General features: G+C 31.6%; 8 protein-coding genes, 2 long non-coding RNA genes and 1 other non-coding gene across 12 annotated transcripts in view; 5 read left to right on the plus strand and 6 right to left on the minus strand.

Annotated features, from left to right (window-relative positions):
• The window catches only part of LOC113788347 (uncharacterized), a 69315-nt gene that overhangs the window by 10564 nt on the left and 33284 nt on the right, over positions 1–25467 (minus strand). The gene's annotated exons all lie outside the window — the stretch shown is intronic.
• Positions 1680–5303, plus strand: su(r) (dihydropyrimidine dehydrogenase su(r)). Its single transcript, XM_027350244.2, has 5 exons — positions 1680–1933; positions 2055–2336; positions 2390–4747; positions 4812–4895; positions 4975–5303. Exons 1-5 carry the CDS (start codon positions 1874–1876, stop codon positions 5197–5199), a joined length of 3009 nt encoding a protein of 1002 aa, XP_027206045.2. The 5' UTR covers positions 1680–1873; the 3' UTR covers positions 5200–5303.
• On the minus strand, positions 5500–5597 carry TRNAG-GCC (transfer RNA glycine (anticodon GCC)). Its single transcript has 2 exons — positions 5562–5597; positions 5500–5534 (listed from the first exon to the last, which is right to left on the minus strand). It is a non-coding gene; the product is annotated as a tRNA-Gly (tRNA).
• LOC142646251 (uncharacterized) lies at positions 5869–7067 on the plus strand. The gene is made up of 2 exons (XR_012847217.1): positions 5869–5998; positions 6062–7067. It is a non-coding gene; the product is annotated as an uncharacterized LOC142646251 (long non-coding RNA).
• LOC113788324 (lysosomal acid lipase/cholesteryl ester hydrolase-like) lies at positions 5945–7788 on the minus strand. The gene is made up of 6 exons (XM_027337791.2): positions 7229–7788; positions 7073–7162; positions 6816–7002; positions 6607–6763; positions 6273–6534; positions 5945–6217 (listed from the first exon to the last, which is right to left on the minus strand). The coding sequence occupies exons 1-6, from the start codon at positions 7707–7709 to the stop codon at positions 6078–6080; spliced, it is 1317 nt and encodes a 438-aa protein (XP_027193592.1). The 5' UTR covers positions 7710–7788; the 3' UTR covers positions 5945–6077.
• LOC113790506 (acetylcholinesterase-1-like) lies at positions 7778–9762 on the minus strand. Its single transcript, XM_027340184.2, has one exon. The coding sequence runs from the start codon at positions 9656–9658 to the stop codon at positions 7895–7897; it is 1764 nt and encodes a 587-aa protein (XP_027195985.2). The 5' UTR covers positions 9659–9762; the 3' UTR covers positions 7778–7894.
• On the minus strand, positions 9776–11922 carry LOC113799804 (uncharacterized). 2 transcript variants are annotated; one of them, XM_075824622.1, is made up of 3 exons: positions 11629–11922; positions 10811–11114; positions 9776–10758 (listed from the first exon to the last, which is right to left on the minus strand). In XM_075824622.1, exons 1-3 carry the CDS (start codon positions 11857–11859, stop codon positions 9836–9838), a joined length of 1458 nt encoding a protein of 485 aa, XP_075680737.1. In that variant the 5' UTR covers positions 11860–11922; the 3' UTR covers positions 9776–9835. The 2 variants fall into 2 exon arrangements, with proteins under 2 accessions (XP_075680737.1, XP_075680736.1); XM_075824621.1 differs by having other exon boundaries at positions 10811–11537; positions 11629–11921.
• LOC113788789 (uncharacterized) lies at positions 12895–13946 on the plus strand. Its single transcript, XM_027338246.2, has 2 exons — positions 12895–13395; positions 13506–13946. Exons 1-2 carry the CDS (start codon positions 13223–13225, stop codon positions 13621–13623), a joined length of 291 nt encoding a protein of 96 aa, XP_027194047.1. The 5' UTR covers positions 12895–13222; the 3' UTR covers positions 13624–13946.
• Positions 15718–18447, plus strand: LOC142646250 (uncharacterized). The gene is made up of 2 exons (XR_012847216.1): positions 15718–15771; positions 17379–18447. It is a non-coding gene; the product is annotated as an uncharacterized LOC142646250 (long non-coding RNA).
• Positions 20253–22598, minus strand: LOC113799832 (scavenger receptor class B member 1-like). The gene is made up of 4 exons (XM_075824892.1): positions 21777–22598; positions 21546–21714; positions 20846–21487; positions 20253–20781 (listed from the first exon to the last, which is right to left on the minus strand). Exons 1-4 carry the CDS (start codon positions 22096–22098, stop codon positions 20253–20255), a joined length of 1662 nt encoding a protein of 553 aa, XP_075681007.1. The 5' UTR covers positions 22099–22598.
• qin (tudor domain-containing protein qin) lies at positions 23578–25328 on the plus strand. Its single transcript, XM_027337771.2, has 4 exons — positions 23578–23829; positions 23898–24077; positions 24127–24955; positions 25017–25328. Exons 1-4 carry the CDS (start codon positions 23692–23694, stop codon positions 25205–25207), a joined length of 1338 nt encoding a protein of 445 aa, XP_027193572.2. The 5' UTR covers positions 23578–23691; the 3' UTR covers positions 25208–25328.

Below are 25467 nucleotides of genomic sequence, written 5' to 3' on the forward strand. Positions count from 1 at the left end.
TAAATAAATAAATAAATAGAAAAAAATTCATAATAATAATCATGATTGGGTCGTGATCCGTAAAATTATGAACTCTTTTAACACTGTGCGTGTCTATATCAAATAACAAAAATCTTTATGATTATAAAAATATTGTTGAAATAGCCATTTATTTGAAACAGTGTAATATTGTTGATGATCCAAATTGGCTAGCCATCAAATAAACATTTTTTTATATTCAATTTAATTTCTATACATTTTCCACTCTATTATTTTACATAAAAAGGTGATAATGATTATTATTATCACTATAAAATTACATTTCTTTTGGACTTTATTTACATTAGTAATTAAAAATCGATTAGTATTATATTGGCAAATAGAAAAATATTAGTTACAATGTCGATTGAATCACTTGACTTTTATTTTTGTTGTTCAATTTTTCAATAGTTAATGGTGATGATGCTGATGATTAAATCAATGGTGATGAAAAATCTTTTTTCTTTCTTTTTTTGTTGTTGATCAATTTGATGAGATTAGCATTGGTTTTTTCCATGTTTTGAAAATAAACGGTGAAAAAAACTATTCCATTCATCCATATTGTTATTTCTATAGATAAACAGATTTTGTTTGTTTTTTTCTGGATTGGAAAAAAAACAAAATCCATTTGCATATTTTTATCATCAGAAATAGAAACAATAATAGAAACATCTTTAGCTGAATAACACCAGAAAAAATACAAATTTGAAAAAAAACGATAGAAGCATTAAAATGGACATACATTTGACCTTATCGCATACCAAGCAAAAAAAAATCTAAGCACGAAATTTTTGTTAAAGTTCGATAATATTCAATGAGGATTCATATCGTTTTCAATGTATTTACATTGTATTTTTCTTATCATTTGCTCATTTTGTCTGATTTCAAATGATGTTACATTATTTTTTTTGCCTATGTTATGTGAATGGAATAAAATTATTCCTTTTGTTTCTTGGGGCTAATCTTCATTATGATGACGAAAGATGCCAATTGAATGGATAAATTTATTCGATATAAACTAATAAATGACAGAAATTTACATGAAAAATATTAGTTTTTTAGCTCAAGTGAAAAAAAAACAAAAAGGATTTATCTTTTTGTATTGTTTTTGTATTCGTATATGAAATGCCATCTAATGGCGAAAAAATTGAAAGCAAACTGTTTCCGAAAAAATTTTTTAATTTTTTAAAAAACTGACCACAGCAAAATAAAATTATGTCTCCTTGATCCAAATATTTACATTTTTTTGTATAATTTTTTAAAAGAAATTTATCATTAACGAAGTAGCATTTTGTCAATGTTGGCTTTGTTCTTTTATCAACAACAAAAAAAACGAAGTTGCATTGATGATGCTGAGAATTGTAGCGCTGTCATTCCATGAGAAACAACCATCCATGATTGTTTCATGCTTCTGTTGATTTAAATGATGATGATGATGTTAGTGATGATTGATTGATATCCGTGGTGACGCATTTAGTTCAGTATTTTGAATTTTTCAATATATGTTTTTATAGTTAAGAAAAATTGTAAATCTAATATAGTTAGTATAAACTATGGAGCCTTTTTTCGAATCAATACAGAAAAATCACGTGAAAAAAGAACGAAACTGTAGCTTTCACAATACAAAGAGTTCCATTCAATCTATATAAATATTGGTGGCCAAGTTTATTGATGATTCGTGTTAACAAATTTTTTCCAAACAAAACTTTTTCCCATTTGATAATTTCAATTAAATCTCATCAATCACAAAGTTAAACTTTATGATTCATTAATTTTCTTCAAATTATTATTAAGATCTAGTTTAAAGTTTGCGTTTTTCTTTTTTCATCCACAATTGAACATAATTAAAAAGAAAATGGACCATTGCACAACGGTAAAAATACATAAATTGACCGAAGATTCACAAGATATTGAAGTATGAATGATGAACATAAATTATATATTTTTTCATTAATTGATTTGCACTGGATTCTATTTTATAACATTTTTTTCTTATGTCGTAATCGTATTGTTTTGGAATGAATCATCATTTTTAGGATATACTTTCTCTTAATCCTCGTGTAAAAAACTGGGCAACCGTTATTCCTAGCCATCGTACTAAACAGGAAAAATCTCAATGGAAACGTAATTGTGGCCGTAACGGTTGTGATTGGTCGAAATTGATTGAAAATTTTGATGATATTAAACCAACAACATTGAGTGAACGTGGTGCACTTCGTGAAGCTGCTCGTTGTCTAAAATGTGCCGATGCTCCTTGCCAGAAAAGTTGTCCAACTCAATTAGATATCAAAACTTTTATAGGCATGATTGCTAATAGGGTAAACATAAACATTGTGAATACCTTTACATAGATAATTCATTATTTTTTCAGAATTATTACGGAGCAGCTCAATGTATTTTATCGGATAATCCGCTGGGCCTTACATGCGGTATGGTATGTCCAACATCGAATCTTTGTGTTGGTGGTTGCAATCTTTATGCTACAGAAGAAGGTCCAATTAATATTTCTGGCCTTCAACACTTTGCTGTAGATGTATTCAGAAAAATGAATGTTCCACAAACTCGTGATCCATCTCTGAAGACAACTGATCATCAGATTCCTGATGTATTTCGATCTAAGATTGCGATGATCGGTTGTGGACCAGCTAGCATAAGCTGTGCAACATTTTTAGCTCGTTTAGGTTATTTGAATTTGACAATTTTGGAAAAAGAAAACATTCTTGGCGGTTTAAGCGCCACGGAAATACCTCAATATCGTCTTCCATATCAAGCTGTTCAATTTGAAATTGATTTAATGTGTGATTTAGGCGTGACAATTCGAACAAATCAAGCTTTGGGACGCGATTATACATTGAAATCACTTCGTAATCAGGATAAATATGATTGCATATTTTTAGGCCTTGGGTTGCCTCAATCAAAATTAAATTCCATATTCAATAATCTTAGCCCTCGTAATGGTTTTTATACATCAAAAGATTTTCTTCCAGCCGTTTCACGAGGATCAAAATTATACGATTCTGAGGCGAATTTGCCTAAACTTCATGGACATGTGATTGTTCTGGGAGCTGGTGATACAGCATTTGATTGTGCAACAGCAGCAATTCGTTGTGGAGCCAAACGAGTAACGGTCGTATTTCGTCGTGGATTTAATAATATTCGTGCCGTACCAGAAGAAGTTAATTTAGCTATCGAAGAAAAATGTGAACTAATGCCATTCATGTCTCCATATAATATCAAAATGGAATCAGGTCACATTGTATCAATGGAATTTTATCGAACTGAAATCGATGATGACGGCCATTTTGTTGAGGATCGTGAACAATCGATAAAAATTAAATGTCAATTTGTTATATCAGCTTTTGGTTCATCATTAACTGATCCTGATGTAATCAAAGCACTGAATCCATTAAAAATGAATGAAAAAACTGGGTTACCGTTAGTTGATGTTGACACTATGTCTACAAGCATTGAATGGGTATTTTGTGGTGGAGATTTAGCCGGAGTTTCCGAAACAACCGTTGAAGCTGTTAATGATGGGAAAACGGCTGCATGGTCTATTCATCGTTATCTTCAAAGTAAACATAACAATGATGTTGGCTCTATAGCAAGATTACCAAGAATGTATACACCAATTGATTCGGTAGACATTAGCATCGAAATATGTGGAATACGTTTTCCAAATCCATTTGGTTTAGCAAGTGCGCCGCCTACTACCTCGGGTGCAATGATTCGTCGTGCATTTCAAGCAGGTTGGGCATTTGCTTTGACGAAAACTTTTGGCCTGGATAAAGATCTTGTAACAAATGTATCCCCCCGAATTATTCGTGGTTCAACATCTAACCATCTTTATGGGCCACATTTAAGCTCATTTTTAAACATTGAATTAATAAGTGAGAAAACAGCCGCTTATTGGTGTAGATGTATTTCTGAATTGAAAAAAGATTTTCCTGAAAATATTATGATCGCAAGTATAATGGCTAAATATAATCAAGATGATTGGATTGAATTAACACGAATGGCTACGGAATCTGGAGCTGATGCATTAGAATTAAATTTAAGCTGCCCACATGGTATGGGTGAAAGAGGAATGGGCTTAGCTTGTGGACAAAATCCTCAAATGGTTGAAGATATTTGTAAATGGGTCAAATCGGTTTCAACTGTACCAGTTTTTGCCAAATTAACTCCGAATGTCACTGAAATTGTTGATATTGCCCGTGCAGCTCAACGTGGTGGAGCCGACGGAGTAACTGTCATAAATACTGTATCCAGTTTAATGTGGTTACAAAGCGATGGAAGTCCATGGCCAAAAGTGGGAGCAGAAGCTCGCACCACTTATGGTGGAATGTCCGGCAATGCAACCAGACCTATCGCATTGCGTGCTGTTTCGGCTGTGGCCCGTACCGTACCAGAATTGACAATTCTGGCCACTGGTGGTATTGATTCGGCGGAATCGGGATTACAATTTCTTTATGCAGGTGCAAGTGCACTACAAATTTGCAGTGCTATACAGAATCAGGATTTCACCGTCATACAAGATTATATAACCGGATTAAAAACCTTACTTTATTTGAAAAGTTTAAATGATGAAGAATATGATAAGAAATGGAATTTTCAATCACCACCGACACCCGTCCATCAAAAAGGGAAACCCATTCCTGGTAAGACTTTCATTGAATCAACATTGTGTACTAAGAAGAACAAGAAAACACCTTCGATAATTAAACTAAAGGTTGGTTACAATTTAGATAATGAATTTAACAAAGATTATTTAATAATTCATTTCGTTTATATAGGATTTAGTCGGATATTCACTTCCGAAAATTGGAACTTTTAATCAATTAAATAATAAAGAACAAAAAGTGGCATTAATTAACCAGGTTTTTACTATTTCTAAGATCTTATTATACTTATATTTAACTGGTACTATATTTTTTTTTATTACTTAAATTTTTCCAGGACATGTGTATCAATTGTGGAAAATGTTATATGACATGTAATGATTCGGGCTATCAAGCTATCAAATTTAATGCAGGCACACATTTACCAGAAGTTACGGAAGATTGTACTGGTTGTACGTTATGTTATTCTGTTTGTCCAATTATCGATTGTATTGAAATGGTACCTAAATTAAGGCCGCATAAAGTAAAACGTGGTATACCACCTATAATGAATTCTTGCTGAACACACACCGAAAGTTGAAATAAATTTATAAATTTTCTCAGTAAAATTTTAATGATTTTTATTTATTATTATTATTTAAAATAAAATCTTCAATAAAATTATCATTTGTCATCTATCGATTTTATGCGAAATCAAATCTATAAATTGAACACAATTTAGAAAAAAAAGATTTATAACGCCATCTAGAATGCAAACGCGTAATTACGGCATTCAAATTCAAATTTGAAACCAGATTCTTAAATATTGAACATAAAATTCCAAATTCGTCTAAAAAATGGTCAAAAAAATTATTTGACCAACTGCGTCGTCCGGGAATCGAACCCGGGCCGCCCGCGTACTTCCGTTTAATAGCCGAATATTGTTGGCAGGCGAGCATTCTACCACTGAACCAACGACGCTTTTTGCTAAGATTTCGAGATAATCTAAGATTGATGTAAACCATCTAAACCATCTTTGGCCATTTGATATTGATAATAGATTTAGATGACATTTTTATCAACTAATTTTTATTACTATTGAAAAAAATCCTATGATATCTTGAACTGGATAAAATAATGATTATATAAGTGAAAAACAGGTTTTTCGAGAAAAGAGTAAATCATGGACACACAATAAGCAGCATCGATTTTTTTCTCTTGTACTTCGGATGACGAATGAGAACAACAAATATGGACATATGCTATGAACAATCAGTTAATTTAGTCTACCTAAAAATGAATGGATCATTTTTTTCATGAAAACAATGTTTCAGATTTTTAAATTTTCCTATTTATTTATTGGGTATAAATTTTCATGATAGGTAAGAATAATAATTAATTATTTTGTTTAATCAGTGTTTTTTTTGTCGATGATAACCAAACAGGTTACAAACACTGTGATTATGATTTTATTTCACCAAAAAATTCATGAAGCCATTGTAATATTACTGAATTCTGTTCAATACCACGATTTGTACCAACCAGAAAATCTGCATGATTCCATAGCTGAAAAGGAATGACATAGTCTTTCAGCGGTCGAACTATGTAGAATAAATTATTTTAATTTGTAGGAAATAATTACGAAAAAAAACTGACCAATCAATTGACTTCTCAGGATATCAACATCATCCGGATCAGCAAGCCAATCATTTATGCCGGAAATAAACATAAGATTTTCCGAATCGATTTTGGATAAATTATAAATTGGTGGGATAGCTGTTCCGTATCGTAACAGATTTTCTTCAATTCCATAATCATAGTAGCTGAATGTATTATAAACAACCCGTTGTGCCCAATGTGCAAATGCAGCCATCGATGTTTCATCGGGAAAATGTCCGGTTGTAAATGGAATAATTTGCTGAAAATGTATTGGATTATAATTTTGAGGATTTAGATCATAATTTGAAAAATAATGATAATAACAAATTACCGGTGCTAGATTAGGATAATCAAATCCAGTGATTATGAACAAAAATAATGCACACAATGGTTTAAACAATGAGTTTCCACAGATGAATGTTGCTACTAATTGATCGACAAGAGCCCAAATTCGGCTTGGTAGACCAAAAAATGGTAAATTAGCTTTTCTGGTAAAAAACAATTTAAAACTGATAATTAATATAAATGAAAGAGACTGACTCGAAGAATTTGATGAGTGCTGGCGTATAAGCTCCCAACAATAAAATTGGTGATCGTATATGAGAAACATGAGTAACTGGAGCCAACAGAATGATTGGCTTAAGATATTTTGAATATTCGGTTTTTTCTGTCAAAAGTTGCAATATAGATGTTGTACCCATCGAATGTCCAATATACGTCAAATGTGCTGATAATTATGATTAATGTGTTGAATTGATTAATTTTAAAATAAAGTTTTCATTCTGTCAAATACTTACGTTGTCTAGTGTAATTGAGTACATAATGTATTTGTGTTGGTGTATCATAATGAGAAAAATGATCAATATTAAATGACCAATATTCACGATCTGATAATCATTTGAAACAAAAACTAACTATGATTAATTGATTGTTATTATTTTTTTTCTACTCACCGATTCTTTGATTCAATATAATATGACCATCTGAATATCGATTGCCACGAAAATTGCCCAGCCATACATCATATCCACAGGCTGCCAGAACATATGCTATACTTGTACCGGAAGCATTCCTATCCAATCCAGTACAATTCAATGGACGTAATGTTTTTAGATCCATAAATTGTCCACCTTCGACCAATGCTTCATGATCAGATAACATAAAATAATCACCATTACCACATAAGCCATGTTGTATTAATATTGGCTGTAATGGACGTTCATGTTTCAAATATGGATTAATTAATCGAAACATTGTCAATATATAGCCATCTTCAGTAATCATTCGATGAGTTTCTGATTGAAATCCACGAGATTCAATCAATTCACTTGTATTACGAAAAATATCCGGATCATCACTATAAAGTTCAAAAGTTGAATAGCCATTTATTAATGTTGGAAAGCCAAAAATGGCTAGTATCACTAAAATAATCATAGTATTGATATAAAATTGATTAAGGTAAACTGACTGAACAAACAAATAATTTAATATGAAATTTTTTTGTCATTTATTCAATTCAATTGTTTTTGATAAAATGATTTCCATTTTTGAATTTGAAAACAGTTTTGATTAATTCATGACCAGCATTAATTGATATATAAATTTATATGCTAAATAAATTATTCTCGCCTGCATGTCGAATGCTGATTATCATTATCGTTGGTCATAAAATATTTGGCCCATACTTTGTGACATTTATCTTGTTTCCAATTGGTTTCGAATTTCCAAGAACCATCTATGAATTGCGAATAAGGCATATATAATGAATTATTTTCATTCCATGACCATGGCAACCATTTTTCTAAATTTGGTCGACCATGATGAACAAAATGACCAATAGTTTGCATGAATTTTGTCGAAATGTCTCGATCAATATCATCAAATTCATTCGGTGTCATGAATGGTACACCGAACATCATTAGAACATCAGTTCCATGACAAGCACCCATCCATTCTAAACATGGTGCAAACCGATTTGGACGAGTTTTTTGTGACCAAACATATTGATATAAATGAGCAGGATATTGTCGTTTTTCGACAAGTTTTTCGGCAAACAGGGTCATAGGACATGAAACATAAAAATCCCCAATACATTGACCGATTGTTTTGAAATTTCCAGTAACATTCGAATCAGTCAGATAAAATGCGGCAACATCCTTTCCGTTCACTTTGTTATGATTAGAGCCACGAGGCGGCACTAGTTTCGAAGCTAATTGAACCATCTGTTCGATAGCTTCATTCTTTGATAATTGTTGTTCGGAAATAAATTGCTGAAACAGTTTACTGTTCATGATCGGTAAAACTTGACTGCCTTCATCATCAGTCGAACCAATCATGATAGCTAATTTTGATGTGTGAATTTGATCGATTGCTTGGGATAGTTTATCGAATGGGAAAAGATCATCCGATAGATCCATGACAATTTCTGGTCCAGTCGATATTGAACCTAATGGATTAATTAATTGTAAAATTTCTTCGATTGAGGCTCGTTTCAGACATTTGAGAGTTTTTGATGACCATTCTTGACCACAAGAAATCTTTGTAGCCATTTGGACCCACATTTGAGCCACATCTGCATTACAGACAGAACGAGTTGATATTAATTGTGTATATACTGATCCGGATATCATTATAGCTTGTTGAAATAATCGTCTACTTTTTGGAGACATAAGGTGAAGTCCAACTGAAGTAGCACCAGAATCGAATCCTGCAATGGTAATATGTTTGGCATCACCTTGAAAATATTCAATATGTTCTTGTATCCATTCTAGAGCTAATAATTGGTCCCAAATGCCAGCATTTGTTTGTGTCTTCATTGTATGATTATGATGACCAGTGTACATGAAGCCAAATGCATCTAATCGATAGTTAACAGTGACAACAACAATATTTTCACGTGCTGCAAGTTGCTCTCCTTGATATAATAACCGAGCTGTTGTATCAGATATAAATGATCCACCATGGAACCAAACAAGTACCGGTTTCAGCATGAATGATTCATTGGTGTTATTACTGACCCAAACATTAAGTTGAAGACAATTTTCGGTCATACGTGCCAGTTGTTTTTGCTCCATGGTCATTTCAGCTTTAAACATTTCGATAAAACCCGATTGCTGTGGACAAAATTTTGATGGCTTTGTTGCATCTATTTTTATTTTTGTTGTATCCAATTTCCACGCTGGTGTTGATCGTTGAAATCTTTTTGCATGGCCATATGTGATACCGGTAAATTGATCAACCAATACAGTTTTCGAACCAATCCGTACCTGGTTTTGTTTCCCGACAATAATAGACGTTGGGGTTTGAATTTTCGGATCCACAATCGATTCTGTTAAACATGATGAGCATGTAACTAGAACGATGAAAAAAATTCCACGAAACATGATGATGAAAAGTGAAAATTTCAAAATGGAAATGAAAAATAAATTTCTAAACAAATTATTTTCATCCACAAATTCAACTCTAATTTATGAGGGTATGTTAATTGTGTATGAATGAAATCGATTATAATTGCAAATTGTTTTTATTTTTTATTTTATTTCAAACATTTATTTAAAAAATCAAGCATTTAATAAAGCAAAAAAATATTCTAATTCTGGTGACAGAAATAGCATTAATTGTGTTAAACTACCATTAATACTGCCGCTATGACCAGCAGAAACATTATTTGATAATCCAGCTGAATCATAATCATTCGCATTATTTAATTGTTGATTATCATCGACAAACAATTCCAACATGGCCACGAATAATTGTTGTAAACGAAACATTGGGCGATGACATACATGACAGGCGACATTATCATTCATCGTCATCATTTTTATCGATTGATTGTCACAATGTTTAAGTAAAAGAATTGTTGAAACTAATGCCAATTCAATATCGTTTATATGAAAACGATCAGCTATAGAACCAATATTATCTAATGCTTCTGTCAATAATTTCGATTTTTTGTTGGTATCATTATCTATGTTGGATAAAAATGGTTTAATTGTTATCCACCAAGGATGTGAGCTTGATTTTGAATCACGATGGCTGTTATATGGTCCAAATTTAAGCCAACATATATTCAATAGTAAAATCTGATTGATAGATATGTTCGATTCAACCTTTATGGATTTTACCAATGCAATCACGGCATGATCATTAATCTGATCACAGCGATATAAACATAGAAAATCATTCATAAATGACCAAAATTTCTTAATAAACAATTCGATTCGTAATTGGTTCGGTCCAAAACAAGACCAATAAATCATACTGATATGATCGATAAAAAATGTCCAATTATGAAATAATTCTTCCAATGGACAACGGTACTTTGAAATACGATTGGAATCCAGGCCGGATAAGGCTTCCGACAATTTTCGATCCAGATCCACTGGATTTTGAACTAGTGAAAAGTTTGTAAATCGATTTGATTGAAATTTATCATTCATTGAACAGTCCAGAATAGCCAGATCATTCGGTTGTTTATTTTTTTCTGGCTGTTGAATTTAACTGAATTATTTATATGTTTTAAAAAATCACAAAACCTGGCTTGTTTGCTAACAAACGATATTTTGCAACATTTCTTTGCTGTCCGAAATTCTTTTTACTCGTACGATTAGATAATTTTGAGCTCTTGTTCGGGCCATTTTTATTGTTCACAGTTGTGGATTGAGTTTTTTTCAAAATTGAGTTGACATATTTAGAACATTGTTGTGATTGTATTGACAATGGTGTAGTAGAAGACTGTTGGATTTGTTGATGATGCTCAATTGAGTTAGATTTTGGAGCATTGACGATCATCGGATTGAGTGAATCATGTGTATTTGATTGTTGAGTTGAAACGGGTGTCTGAGAAATAAATGGAAACATTGACAAGGAATTTGACGAAAGAAAAATTAATTTTTTAATAGTTTTAATATTGCTATTATTGATTCGATGTTTCACTGTTTGTTGTTGGGTTTTCGGTGGCTGTTTTTTAACAATGATATCATTGACATCATCATTATTTATTGTGTGATAAATTATTGATTGCCTTCCTGCATACCCACCGGTTATGGTTTCAATTCGTCTACATCGTGACTCTGATATTACAGTGATTTTGGATGAATTATTATCGGATTTTAGAATCGATCTTAATTGATTTATTCTATTAAAACGACAATAATCACAATGTAATGAATGATCAAAAGATTTTGCATCATTGACATTATCGTCACAAATACATTTGAATTTTGAATGGATTGACAATTCGATAGATTCATTATAAAATTTCTGTTATATTAATTTGAAGAAAATTAATGATGTTTATGTTCGAAACGAAAAAAAAACAATTATTTAAAAAGTTTTCCGTACTCAAACGTACCTGACATTGAAGACAAACGATTTTTTTGTCTTCATTAATATTTTTCCAATTTGCGCCGATTGAAATCTGTTGATCATTATTTTGAAGAATTTGAACTGGCTGTTTGCATATTACACATAAAGATATATGTGTTTGTGATTCTATTTGGCGACCTTGTTGTTGACTAACATTTACAGGAGAAATTTCAATATGATCCATTGCATTTGCGATTGTTGATGAATCATAAAACATGATAAATTATTTGAAAAAGTCATTTATAGATGTGAGAAATATTGCAAAGTGCTTTCGAAAAAATAATCATGAATCAACATTGAAAAATTCGCATCTCAATAAAGAAAAAAAAAGATTTTCTTGTATATGTCTTTGACAGTGAGTCTTTTTCATTTCATTTTATTGTCAATCGTGATTTTTCCTATTATCATCCGCATCTATTAATTAAAAACTATCATATATACATCATTACTTATTTGTCATTTTCCTTTTTTTAACTGATAAAAGTTAGTCCATCTATCACATGATCTAATCAGGATTTTCATTTCCTTAAATTTCTATAAGTAGAACCTTTGATGATGTTGATAAATGTGATTTAGCGAATGAGAAACACTTTCAATTTATTTTAGCAAAAAAATTTTCCTATAAATAGTTTATTCATTGAAATCGATCCATATAAGCAAAGTAAATGAACAAAACCAGTGGTCATGGCGAGTAAAAAAAAATCAATTCCTTCCTCTATCTTTATTTTGAGATGAAAAACGAGAAAAACCAGCATCGTTAATTTTGTTACAAAAACTCCTGAAGATGATGATGATCAATGATCGTAACCGAAAAATAAGAAATTATGAATGAATTGGCAAAAAAACATGTTGGATATTTTTCTTAAGTACAAACGACGAAATGAATTATTGAAATCCAATTGACATGAACATATGAATGGACAAAAAAAAACTACTATAAAAAGATTAAAAAGCCACTCTCAACGAAACAATTGATAAATATCGAAACAATCGGATGATCAGTGTGTCTGGGTTTATTTTCATCATTGAATTTGATTGTTGGATCAACTTTTGAGTTTTAACCTTAACCTATTTTATGATTATGATTATTGATTTTACGTATTCAAAAAGGAAAAAAATATCAATAAGATTATCAACATCTAGTTTTTTAATAATTAATTTCCGAATTGTCAAAATCGTTATTTGCGACCAACATTTTTGTCGATGATATCATATCGAGATCAAGATTTTCTTTTCCGCGTTGGAATAAAATTTACTTGCTTAAAAATTTGGGATAAATTTAGCGACAAGAAAAAAATATCTTCATGCTAAAAAACAAAACAAAATTTAAAGAGTCAACAGAAAAATTGCAAAAGAGTCAAAACCTAGTATTTTTTCTATCGGATATAAGAGAAACAAATATTATATTCCAAAAAACTAATTGCTAATAAGGGATGAATGTACGGTTTTAGCTCCAAAGAATAGAAACAGAAGGTATAAAAGTGTCTCGAAAATCTTGTATTGCGCTAATTTTTTTTCGTCTGATTTGTTTGTTTATTTTTTCAACATTTAATATTCGGAACACATAAAATTTTGCAAAAATGCGTTTCGTTCATATTCTATTCATGGCTATAATAATAGTCACAGTAATATTATTACAAGAAATTGAAGCTGGTAAACAAAAGAAACGTATGCTTTTATTATTCTTATTATCATTATTGAATCGAAAAAGATTGGTTATACCCCTCCCATTACCCCTTCCACTCCCAATTCCGTAAGTATTTCTTTGTTTTTTCTAAATAATAATTTTTTTTTGTTGAAAATTTTTAATTAATTTTTAATTTAATAAAATTTTTTTTTATCAAAAAAATCCATACGAAACAGGATTACTATAAAAAAGGAACATTCAGTACATAAAGAACCATTACCATTGACTGTGGTCAAGGAAGAATCGTATGATGATCATGATAAAGAAAAAAGCTATACACATGATGTCTATTAGTTTATAATTTTATTGATTTTTTTTATTTTAAACATGTTTGTTTATTTGTTTGTGCAAATGAACAGTTAAATACTAATCAATTTAGGTTTTTGTTCTCATCATCCAAAATGGTTTCATTCATCCATCGATTAATTAATTAATTTTGACAAAAAAAATGTCGATCATCATCATCATCATTTTTTTCAATCAAGTCCTATAGCACATATATTGGTCACTTTTAATTCCATTTTTATAGTTTATTTTCAAAGTATCTTATGTAAAAAAAATTGTGATGATTATTATGGTTTTTCGAAAAATCGATAAAACCATATCAATGTAATAAATGTTCCAATAAAAAGAATAAAATATTTTCCATAATTAAAACTTAATGATATAATCATTAGCCAATAAATCATTGGCGTTTGTATTGTGTTTGATTGTTCGGCCCAAAACATTGGCAATATTGTATTGCGTATGGATTGTACAGCAATACGACCATTGATTGGCATTCCAATATTTGGCTCTACATCTAAATATCCAATATGTTTCAAATATTCGGGCTGTAAACCTATTACAGTTTTTTGTCGTTTGTTATTTGCCCTCAGTATTTTTTTAACCATCCCAAAAGGAATCACACGAAAATGATAAAGATTATTTTCAAATCTAAAAGCCGTCTTTTCTCGATCACTAGCACGAAGAGGTACTTGATAATAACCGAATTCGAAATCTAATTTCGAAAATACTTTGGCTTTATCCAAATTAACCAAGGTCACTACCAATTCTTCATTTAGCGCTGAATAAAATTTGTCCCGAACCAATTTAGCTTTATGTTCATCAGGAAATTCAGGATATAGCTCAGCTACTTTTTTGATAATTTTAAATCATCCAAAGATTGATGATAATTTTTCGTTAGGACCTAGAATCGCAAAAGCAATAAATTGAGTAGAACCAGGCGTTAATGAAACTTCAAACATATCAACTTTGTCCTCATCCGTCCAACGGTTAACACGCAGTTGAAATACTTTACATATTGTATTTTATAAACAAAGTAATAAATGTTAAACGATCAAAAACAACTGATCATGTTTATTTATTTAAAGATCGAATTTATACTTTACAAAAATGGGCGAGCTCAGCTCACCCTAGTGTGAGAGCACTGAGTCATCTTTCAACAATAAAGCTAGGACCACATCTTTAACAACATCATCTTAATATCAAAAAAAAACTTTGTTCATAGATGGAGCAACTTCACTTCTCAAGAAAACTTCTCAAGAAACTTCCTTTTCCTTTATTCTATTTGAGTTTAAAGCATGTTAACTTTAACAATAATTTCATCATCATTTTAAACATCAATCAATTCAATTAATCATGATAATTATTGGTAGAATTTGTTATGACTTTCAACAAAAACAAATGATTTTATTCTTTTTCTCTGTTATTTGTATTTGTTTTCGGATATAAATTATACAGGAATCAAACAAGCAATTGAAAATTATGCAAATTAATCTTAATAAAAGCCGAAAGGCAACAAAAGAAATGATACAAGTGGTATCAAAAAATCAATGTGATTTGGTGGTTATATCGGAACCACCGAAAAATTTCCGGGAAATTTTATCAAATTATACCATTATATCACCGCACACCGACCTACCTCAAGCCATAATCATCATCTTCAACAAAAATATCGTTCCACAATTTATCCCACTTTATTCAAAAGATTTATGTGGGGTTAAATTAACCACATCATCATGGGTTTTTTTTAATTTCGGTGTATCTTCCATCAGATTCATCGATTAATGATCATTAAAAAAAATTACCGGATTTCTTGGAAACAACAACGACACCCCAACGATAATGAGTGGAGATTTCAACAGCCACCATTCATTTTGGCATGGAAATGATACCAAAAAAGGCAATAAACTATTGAACTGGATACGGGAATTCAGTTTAAAAGTTTATAGTACACCTAAACCATCATTCAGATGCAAAAATTTAGGAAAAAGTTACATTGACTTGACCTTAGTCAATGAACAAGCATCTGAATTGATTGATAATTTTTTGCAAAAGAAAAATAAATATAGTGATCATACCACACAAATTTTCACTATACAGTATTATTATGGTGAAATCGTAACGTTGATTTAATGCAATTCATAAAAAGGAAATTCGGTAAGCAGCAAAAGTCATTGAAAATTAACTAGGAATGGCTACTCATTATATAGCCTATTGGTTGATTAATTGACCTCAATTCAATTATCGAATTAATTAATTAGTAATTTCAAACTGTTCAGCAACAGTTCTCTCCCAGCCCCAGAGCGAGCGATCCAAAATAATTTATCCGTTGACCACAAAAACGTCCGTCCATAAAACGCAGTCACGTAGAACCACAAACCCATCCGAACCAATCACTATATCCGTCACCAGTTTAATCGGCCAATTTCTGTGGTTCAAAGCATTTCTAGGTCCAACAATCAGTCAGCGATTTTTATTTCCACTGGTTAGTTTCCCAAATTCATTTTAACCATTAAAAATATTGAGACATCCATAAGAAAACAATTTAAATTCTTTCAAATCGATTCTTCACGAACAGACGATGACATAAGATTCTTGGTGCGACCAAAATACAGTCCTTTGATCTTTAACATATTCCTCATAGTTGAAATTTCGGTTTTAAGCCAACAAAGACCAAACTTTTTCGGCAGCAGCCGTAGGCATTCTTTGATCAGATGGTCTAATCGCAACCATCATTGTACACTCAAACAGTTTTATGAATCTTTTCTACATTTCATGTAATAAACAAAACTGTTGATTAATGACATTACCACGAATTGTCCGACATATGATACACCCACAGACTAACACCAATAACTCCGTAGACTGTTATCCTCAAACAATATTATATGGATATTTGGAAAACGGTTAAAGCTGAACTCCTTGTCGATATCAACCGTACCAAAGAGATGCGTCGCGTATATTCATATCCAACCAAGGTAAATCTGACATCTAATCTCACGTTACCAAAATCTGCAAAGACACCAACATCAAGTCTTCGTCAACCATCAAAAACTTGATAGCAATTATACTATCGATGACACGATACAGCTCAATACATGCTTAATCGATTTTTTCGGATGATTCTACTTTCGAAGAGCGAACACCAATAATTGGACAGCAAGGCCAGAATCCTGGGTATTCAAATCAGCTGATTATCACTATCTCTCGTCTCAAACAAAATAAACCATTAACTTCAATTAAATTATCAGGATACCTAGCTTCACTCTGTTGATAAAAACGGTTCACTGTCTGCAAAGCGTCCAATTGTCGAAACTCTTTGTGACATTTAGTCACCAGTGTCTCATGATCTCTCTAGCTTCACTTTAGACGATGCCAACCAAGTAGACGAATGAGTTGAGCCATTATACGCAGCTATCATATTTGGTAGACATCTATCCCATTCTTTGATTAGCAATTCGATACATTGCATTGTCAAAACCACACAATTTGATTGGCGTTGAGGTTCGACGATTCCGAGTCGCGACCAGATTCCCAGAAATTATAGAGACGTCAGCTCCTGAATCTATAAGAACTTCACAATCACTTGCTCCAATTCGGCATTGAAATTTCCCAACTGAAGAACCATTCTTTGCAATTCGAACTTCAGCCATAGTAACTACATTTATTGACTCATTAAAATCGTGCAAAGGCGTTGGATGATTTCCATTACACGTTATACATTCAACTGATTCCTCTTTTTTTTTTTTTTCGGCAATCTTTAGCTTTATGACCGAATCAACCAATATTGAAAACATTTTCGAAAGCCATCGGGAAATACCTTCTGCATCCGACATCGACGTACCTACCTGAAATCGTGAAACACAATCCTGTACCAAACCATATAACGATTTCCATCTAACGATTTTTCAATGGACCACAGATATCCATCCGATTCTATGCCAGTCATTCATTTCCGATTCACTACAAATCATAGGCAACCGTGTACGATCAATATCATCTTTAAAAGCTGCACACTTTCCAAAAACTGTTTCAAATCAGCCTTCCAACCTGGCCCAAACATTATCATTTCCCTTAATATGATCAATTCCTTCGATTTTATACTCCATCAATATTATAACCATTCGACCTAATCTACCCGTACAATCACTTTTCGACAGTAACCATTTGAGTGACTTATTATCGGTTTCGATCCTGAACGGACGACCTCGAATATTTCTTCTGTGCTGTAGAGAACATTTTCGAAAAGAAATTGACGGCTGTTTTTATCAACAATGAACTGCTACAAAGTTGCTCCATAACTGAAATCTGATACATCGCACGTAACAATAAATTGAGTGAAGGATCTGGAATTTTAACTTCCGAATTTTTCTCGATGTTCTTTCGGAATGCATCCTCTTCTCTCGGACTCCATTCTAACTTTACTATTGCACAGTCGAAACAAAGGTTTCGCGATATATCAAACACGGTAAAAAACCAGCCATACATACAAATGTTGTTACTTCTCGTTGATCGGTTGGTTTCAGGAAATTCAATGTTTTCGTTTTATTTTCGGTAATGATCGATCGATGAACATTAAGATGTCATCCAAATAACATTCAACATAATCTAAATGTCCCCAAAGACTTTCCATCAATCGTTGAAAAGCTTGCGGAGCAGATACCAAGCCAAAAGGCATCAGCTTTTGTTAGCATCAATATTTACTTTCAGAATTAGTATCATTTGTTTGAATTCATGCAGCGACTAATAAGACATCCCCTGGAAAACACATCAGATTTCTTTTTCTCCCAACAAGACAAAACTCAATACGTATTACACCGGCGATCAATAAAACTGACAATATTCGTAGAGACTATAAGAAACATTGATACTTACAAAATACAGCGTAACCATAATCATCACCACAAGCTTTTACAAACATGAAAATGGTTCTCTCCTTACGATTAAACACGAAAAGTTTAATTCTTTTTTTTTATATCGTCTCATTTCATATCTTGCATTAAAGTGAACTCCACACGAAACCAACTTAGCTGGATTGGCAAAGCAATTAACAATTTTCGTTTTGTATCAATAGCACTGGAACAAAAGAAGACTGCGCTTCTTCCATGACATTAAATATTACCGATTCTGAATTCGTGACTACCAACAAGTCATCTATATTTGATGAATTTTCACAAAGTTGAACCCTTTGGTACTTATAATGCCAAGACAATTCCGTTACATGATATCCTAAAAAAAAACAAAAACTCTTTACCATTCGAACTTAAACCGTACCAATTACATTATTCATTGATCCATTATAATTGACATCATCAACATATGATATCATCTTGTTTATCATCAAGTTATTAACCATTTATCGACATTCTACAAACGATAGCAAAATGACCAGGTTTATCACATAGAAAACAAGCCATCATACTCGGACAAATTCATTTTGAATTCTACGTTTTGCTGTGCACATATGACAGCGTCCAATTGAGCTTTTCTTAAGTCCGACATTTACTCTCATTTGATAATCATCATCTCGACTCGTCACCATTCATGGCTCCATTAAACGGCTTAATCGACAGTACAATACTAAAATCGGAACATCAGTATTATCATCATCAGGTTTCTTGCATTCATTTATACATTCATTCATTCGTTGGCCGAAGTTTTGTCAATTCTTCGTCAACGTCATCATTATCAGATTCATTTTTCAAATCTTCAACATTTTGAACCATTGTTCCATTTTATACAATACGGAACGAATCCCAATAGATTCTTCCAACTCATCATTTGCTCAATATTCTGCAAAACTTCACCTCAGTTCAACACATTGAAACAACTCAGTAAAACAATTTAGCAAACAACTCAACAAACATTTTAACACACAACTCAACAAAACAATTTAACAAACAACTCAACAAACATTTTATCACACAACTCAACAAAACAATTTAACAAAGAACTCAACAAACAATTTAACACACCTCTTCCACATGCTGGTTACTACTTACACATGTTGCTTTTCTCATTATATTTTGTTTATTCTTATAAACAACAAACCTGATTCACGTCATCTGAAGTCAATGAGATCTTTTCATTTATTATTATCTTCTCATTAGATTCCGGTAAAAAAGATGTTTCCAATCGTTTATTGCGAACTAATCACTAACTTCATTGCTTCAATAAATAGCAATTTAATTATTCATGGGAAACACCCAATTCTTTCGCTTGAATCAACAATCGATCCAATCTCAATGCTATCTCTGAAACAAATGCATATGAAGAAAATTTAACATTCGATAAATTCCAAACCATTCGCAGATTTGTGATGTCTTCTGAACCAAGTTTATCCAATAAATGATCAATTACCCGGTCAAAACTTTCATCTCTCAACGTGGTCAGTAAATACCATTTAAAATAGCCAGGCAATACATTTTCCAACAAAAATGTTCTTTCTTTTCCTTTTTATGAAACTGAAATCGTAACGTTGATTTAATGCAATTCATAAAAAGGAAATTCGGTAAGCAGCAAAAGTCATTGAAAATTAACTAGGAATGGCTACTCATTATATAGCCTATTGGTTGATTAATTGACCTCAATTCAATTATCGAATTAATTAATTAGTAATTTCAAACTGTTCAGCAACATTATGGTTTTTTGAAAAATCGATAAAACCATATCAATGTAATAAATGTTCCAATAAAAAGAATAAAATATTTTCCATAATTAAAACTTAATGATATAATCATTAGCCAATAAATCATTGGCGTTTGTATTGTGTTTGATTGTTCGGCCCAAAACATTGGCAATATTGTATTGCGTATGGATTGTAAACCAATCATTGGTATTGATGAAATACGCATATTGAATTGTACAGCAATACGACCATTGATTGGCATTCCAATATTTGGCTCTACATCTAAATATCCAATATGTTTCGAATATTCGGGCTGTAAACCTATTACAGTTTTTTGTCGTCTAAAACTATTATAAAAATGTGGTAAAGAAGCACCCACTCGTAATTGTCCAAGACATGGTGATGTATCTAGCCATCCTTGACATTTGGATAACTTTGATTGTAAACAATAACATCGATTTGGCTGATATGTAGAATTAAACAACTGAATATCGACAGAATAACGCACAACTTTGATAAGGGGTCGATAATAATGTGTACTGTTTCAAAGATGGAAAAAATAATCTTTCGGATAATCATAAGAATTCGTTTCAATGTGCTTACTAGTTTTTTATCAGACGGATTTTTCGGCAAACAGAATTGCTAAAAAATGAAATCTCTGGTGCTGTCAAACGCATCCCAAAAAATATGCCTGAACTGCCATTGATCTCATTACATGGTGAACGGAAATCTTTAAGTTTTCGTTTGCCAGCAATTTTATAAATTCCATCGAATAGATGGCCGTTTTTTGTGTGACGATAATGTTCATTTAATTCTGATTTGTGACCAGAATTTTGAGGCCCAAATCCAAATGAATAATGTTCAAAATCCATATTTTCCAATTCAGAATTGAATGTAATGCCCAAAGCTTTGATCGGTTTCAGAAGGCGTTGAACATTTTTTAAAAATTTTACTCGATGACCATCCAATAGATCAAGTGCTTGTCTTTGTACAATAATTTTCTCACCACTAGATTGAATTACATTTGCTACAACATTTTGAACAACTGGACTTAAGAATCCTAAAATAGAATTCTCTTTTATCATTGATTTTACCATAAATAAAGCTGTCAAAAGAGGATAATTGAGTACAGTCAATTCGGTTCCTAATGGCAATGAAAGATTAGGATCGAAATGAAAAAATGCTTGTTCTGTGAATTGAATGGATTCGGATTTCCATTTTGTAATCGTACGTTTTGTGTCCACGCTTGAATTAGAAATCCAATTTGAATTTGATGAATATACATTTAGAAAAACGAACTTACTGGTAAACAAACGGTCCATATTCAACTAGAATGGGACGTTGGCCTCGAAGAAAATCAGCTGCATTTTTCAATCCAAACAGATAGAATTTCATTGTATAGGGGTATGATGGATGTTGCCATGCATTTATCATGGAAGAATTTTCATCCAAATTCAATTGCGATTCGATAGCTATTTGAACCAAATAGAAAATTATTATGAATCATTATCACAAAAAAAAATGACAAACAAACCATCACTAATCATAGGATCGAAAACAAAATAAGAACATAAAGTTATCAGTGCAATAGCCGATATGATTATGATTTGGAAAGTTGATTTCAAAAATTGCCAACATCGATTTTGTTTTTGTTTCGCTTTTATTCGTTGTATCGAATCAAATTCTTCGACATTCCCAACACTGGAAATTTTTCTAATTATCTCACCTAAAAATGGCTCATGATGATCAATTAGTTCAGGTAATGGGATCACTTTGATTTTTGGCATTGATATGATGGAACATTTTTCATTGAACAACTGTTTCGATTGATTGGATGATTTAGAAATTTTACTCATTATTTCGTGTTAATTCTTTAAAGCAAATATGAGAAGAATATTACAAGTGAAATTCGAAAATTGTAATGAAGAAAAAATTTCAATGTCGAAATCGATCGAATTACGGCCGTTGTTGTCTATGCCATGGACAACTCTATGTTGATCATCATGCGTTTTTAAAACAAATAAAAAACCGTTACCATGACAAGATCAATTCTCATTTCAGATCTTGAAAAAATAGTTCATTGTTTTTTATACTACTTATTATTTTCTTTTCATTTCAAGGTTGGAATCGGTATTCAGAGTGACGGAAGCATTTTTTTTTTATTACTAACAAAATATAAATCTTATAATTCAATATTAATGATCATTATCAACATTTAAACAAATTATCAAAGTAATACAGATTACAGAAAAACAAATGAACCAATTCATTACTCAATCGACAACAATGATGCAATCGTTTGATCCAATTTTAGCGAACCTTATTGCAATGCGAAAATGGATGTAATACGATTCATCTGGCAAGCCGAACGTTTATTTTTCTTGATTTTAAGCGACATTCCTCGGTATCATGCCCAGCTTTACAGCAATGATCGCAATATTTTGATTTACCATTTTTTTGATTTTTGTTATTCGATGATGATGCCTTTGCTTTTTCCGACAAGGCATCTTCCATCAACAAAGCTTGGATCTTCAATTCTTCGAGAGTTTTGAAATTTGTTGAACTTCCGATAGCAGCAATCAAATCAGGTCCCAAAGCTTCGTAAAACCGATCACGAATTAAGGATCTTTTTGTTTTATCTGGAGCATCTGGGTATAGCTCTTCTACTAATTTTTGGATGTTTAAAGCTAAGGCTTCCAATGATTGCCCAGGTTTTCTGGTCAGGTTGAAAAATTTTAGTACCATCAAGTCTCTACGTTGCCTAGTTGACACCCGTAACGCCTCAGCTATTTTGGCAAATGATTTTCGATCGGCCATGGGAATCACAAGAACCGACTTCCACAATTGAGTATTCGGAACTAAAGCTGCACGAAATCCGTTCGCTGCTTGTTCATCATTCCATCCGTTCATCTCGATAATACAACCAAAGTATTCAAGATATTGCTCAATTGATTCGCTATTTACCTTTGATCTTGCCACCCGACAATTACAACCGGCCTGTTTTCCAATCATTGATGTCATTGTTGTAGATTGATCTATTGTTGATGCAGAAAATCCTTGATATTAATCGATCATTTGTTTATAGCCTTCACGTATTTGATTAAAATTCGCCAAAGCTAAAATATACAAACTATGTCTTCAAATAGAGTGAAATAAACGATATCTTGATGATTTACACGTGTATTTGTGCAAAAATAAATGAATCGAATTCGAATTATCATGCTTTTTTTTTACTTTGGATATGCGCAATAGACTTGAAACACTAACGAACATTACATCAGGAAAGTTTTCACGTTGTTTGTGAACAATATTTTTGGCGATTTCTATCAATTTGCAATTTTTTTTCTCTCGAATCTTCCATCCACGTGTCATCGATGCCATAGCTCTTTTCACATTGAAATAAATTAAGAACAGATTGATTTGTTCAGTACATTAAACACAGTTTCACAATGTTATCCGATTTGGATTTATCCTGTTTATTACAAGAGACTATTCCTGATACATCGAATCCCAATGAAAAAATCCCTTGCATTATCACTAAATATCTGAACTATAATGAGATATTTGTCCAATTCAAAAAATATCGAGTATGTTCAATCATCTTAATTATAGTGATTACTGATTACAATTTAATATAATCTTTTTAATCCTTTAGGATTCTTTGGCCAAATTATCAAGTGATATGCATGCATATTATTGTGACAAATCCTGGGATGAGATAGTTTTCATTGAAAAAACAAGCAAGGCACAATGGAAAAATCTTTTCATTTATCATGATCACCACAATGATATGTATTTACGGACAAAAATAATTGAAAAATTTGCTGATCGAAAGGTTTGTGATATTCTCAATGATCATCATTATCAACAATTCTATATTTTAGTATCATGTATTACTTCTCGATCTTGGCTATGAATATATTGCTGATAAAGATGATTTAATCTTGAGTGACAACCCCGATTTCTTGAAGTTACCAATACAGGGATTTAAATTTGGACTTGAATTTGATGAAGCAAGTTATAAAAAAATTGGAAATCATCCCGATAAATCAAAATTTAATCTTGCTGTGCAAAAAATCGTTTTATCAAGTACTGATTGTTGGATTGCTTTTTCAAAAGACAATGCTCGACAAAAAGTTGATATTTATTGTAAAAATAATGATGAAATTATTGACATTGTCAATTTTATTGAACAACAAATGGTTTCTGAAGCCAATATGGTTGTAACTACAAGCAAACACCCCAATGCACCGGTGGAATTATCGAATAATCATTCTCAAAAAGATGTGGACATTTCCGAACCAATAATATCATCATCATCCATGATGATTGCTCATCCTTTGCTTTCCGAATCATTCGCACAATTCATCATGAAAGTTAAAATGGTTACATCTCCAAGTGATTTCTATTTGAAATTTATTGCCGATCCTGACTATCAAAAATTCAAGTTAAAGTTAAAATCTTTTATGACCAGTGATTCGATTAAAAAAATTGACAACCCAAAAATTGGCCATGTATACGGTGCTATAGCCGATCATCATCGTAATAAATACATTCGTGTTTATATATTATCATTCAATGATGTAGCAAATGAATACAATTGTTTTGAAATGGACAAAGGAATGGAAACTTTCTATAAGTCTTCACAATTGTACGAAATACCTGAAGAACTCATCACATTTCCAGCACGATCAGTTCGTGCCTCTCTTTATGGTGATTATTTTTCAAAATTGATTCTTTTATTTGAATGAAAATTTTTCTCTTTTTTTTACAGGTATTACGCCTAAAAATGATGAAATAGAAACCACTATGGAATTGCAGCAACTTATTTGTGAACAAAAAGCTGAAGTTTTAACTATGGAATTTGATCATGATAAAAATCACTTAATGTGTTCACTAATTGTTGACGATGTTAATGTTGGTGATTATTTAATCGAAAATGGTTTTGCTAATATCATTGAATAAATTAATAGCACTATACCATTATATTCAATTTGTATACCATTCTGTTAATCATAATTTAATTTAGAATAATTAAAACATGAATTTTTTTTCTTTTTTAATACAATAAAAATTTTTAATTTTATTTTAAAAATCTCGACCTTGAATTACGTTTTGCTTCTATTTCAAAATATGAACCCCCATAATGATTATGATATTGATCGAAAACGAATAAAATCAAGATAATACAAAAAATTTTATGGCAGCTATTTTTGTTGAATGTT

Source organism: Dermatophagoides pteronyssinus, unplaced genomic scaffold (assembly GCF_027571235.1).
Source record: "Dermatophagoides pteronyssinus isolate colony J.1.1.1.1 unplaced genomic scaffold, Derpt_VIB-CSIC_2022.12 sq0002, whole genome shotgun sequence".
Taxonomy (NCBI): domain Eukaryota; kingdom Metazoa; phylum Arthropoda; class Arachnida; order Sarcoptiformes; family Pyroglyphidae; genus Dermatophagoides; species Dermatophagoides pteronyssinus.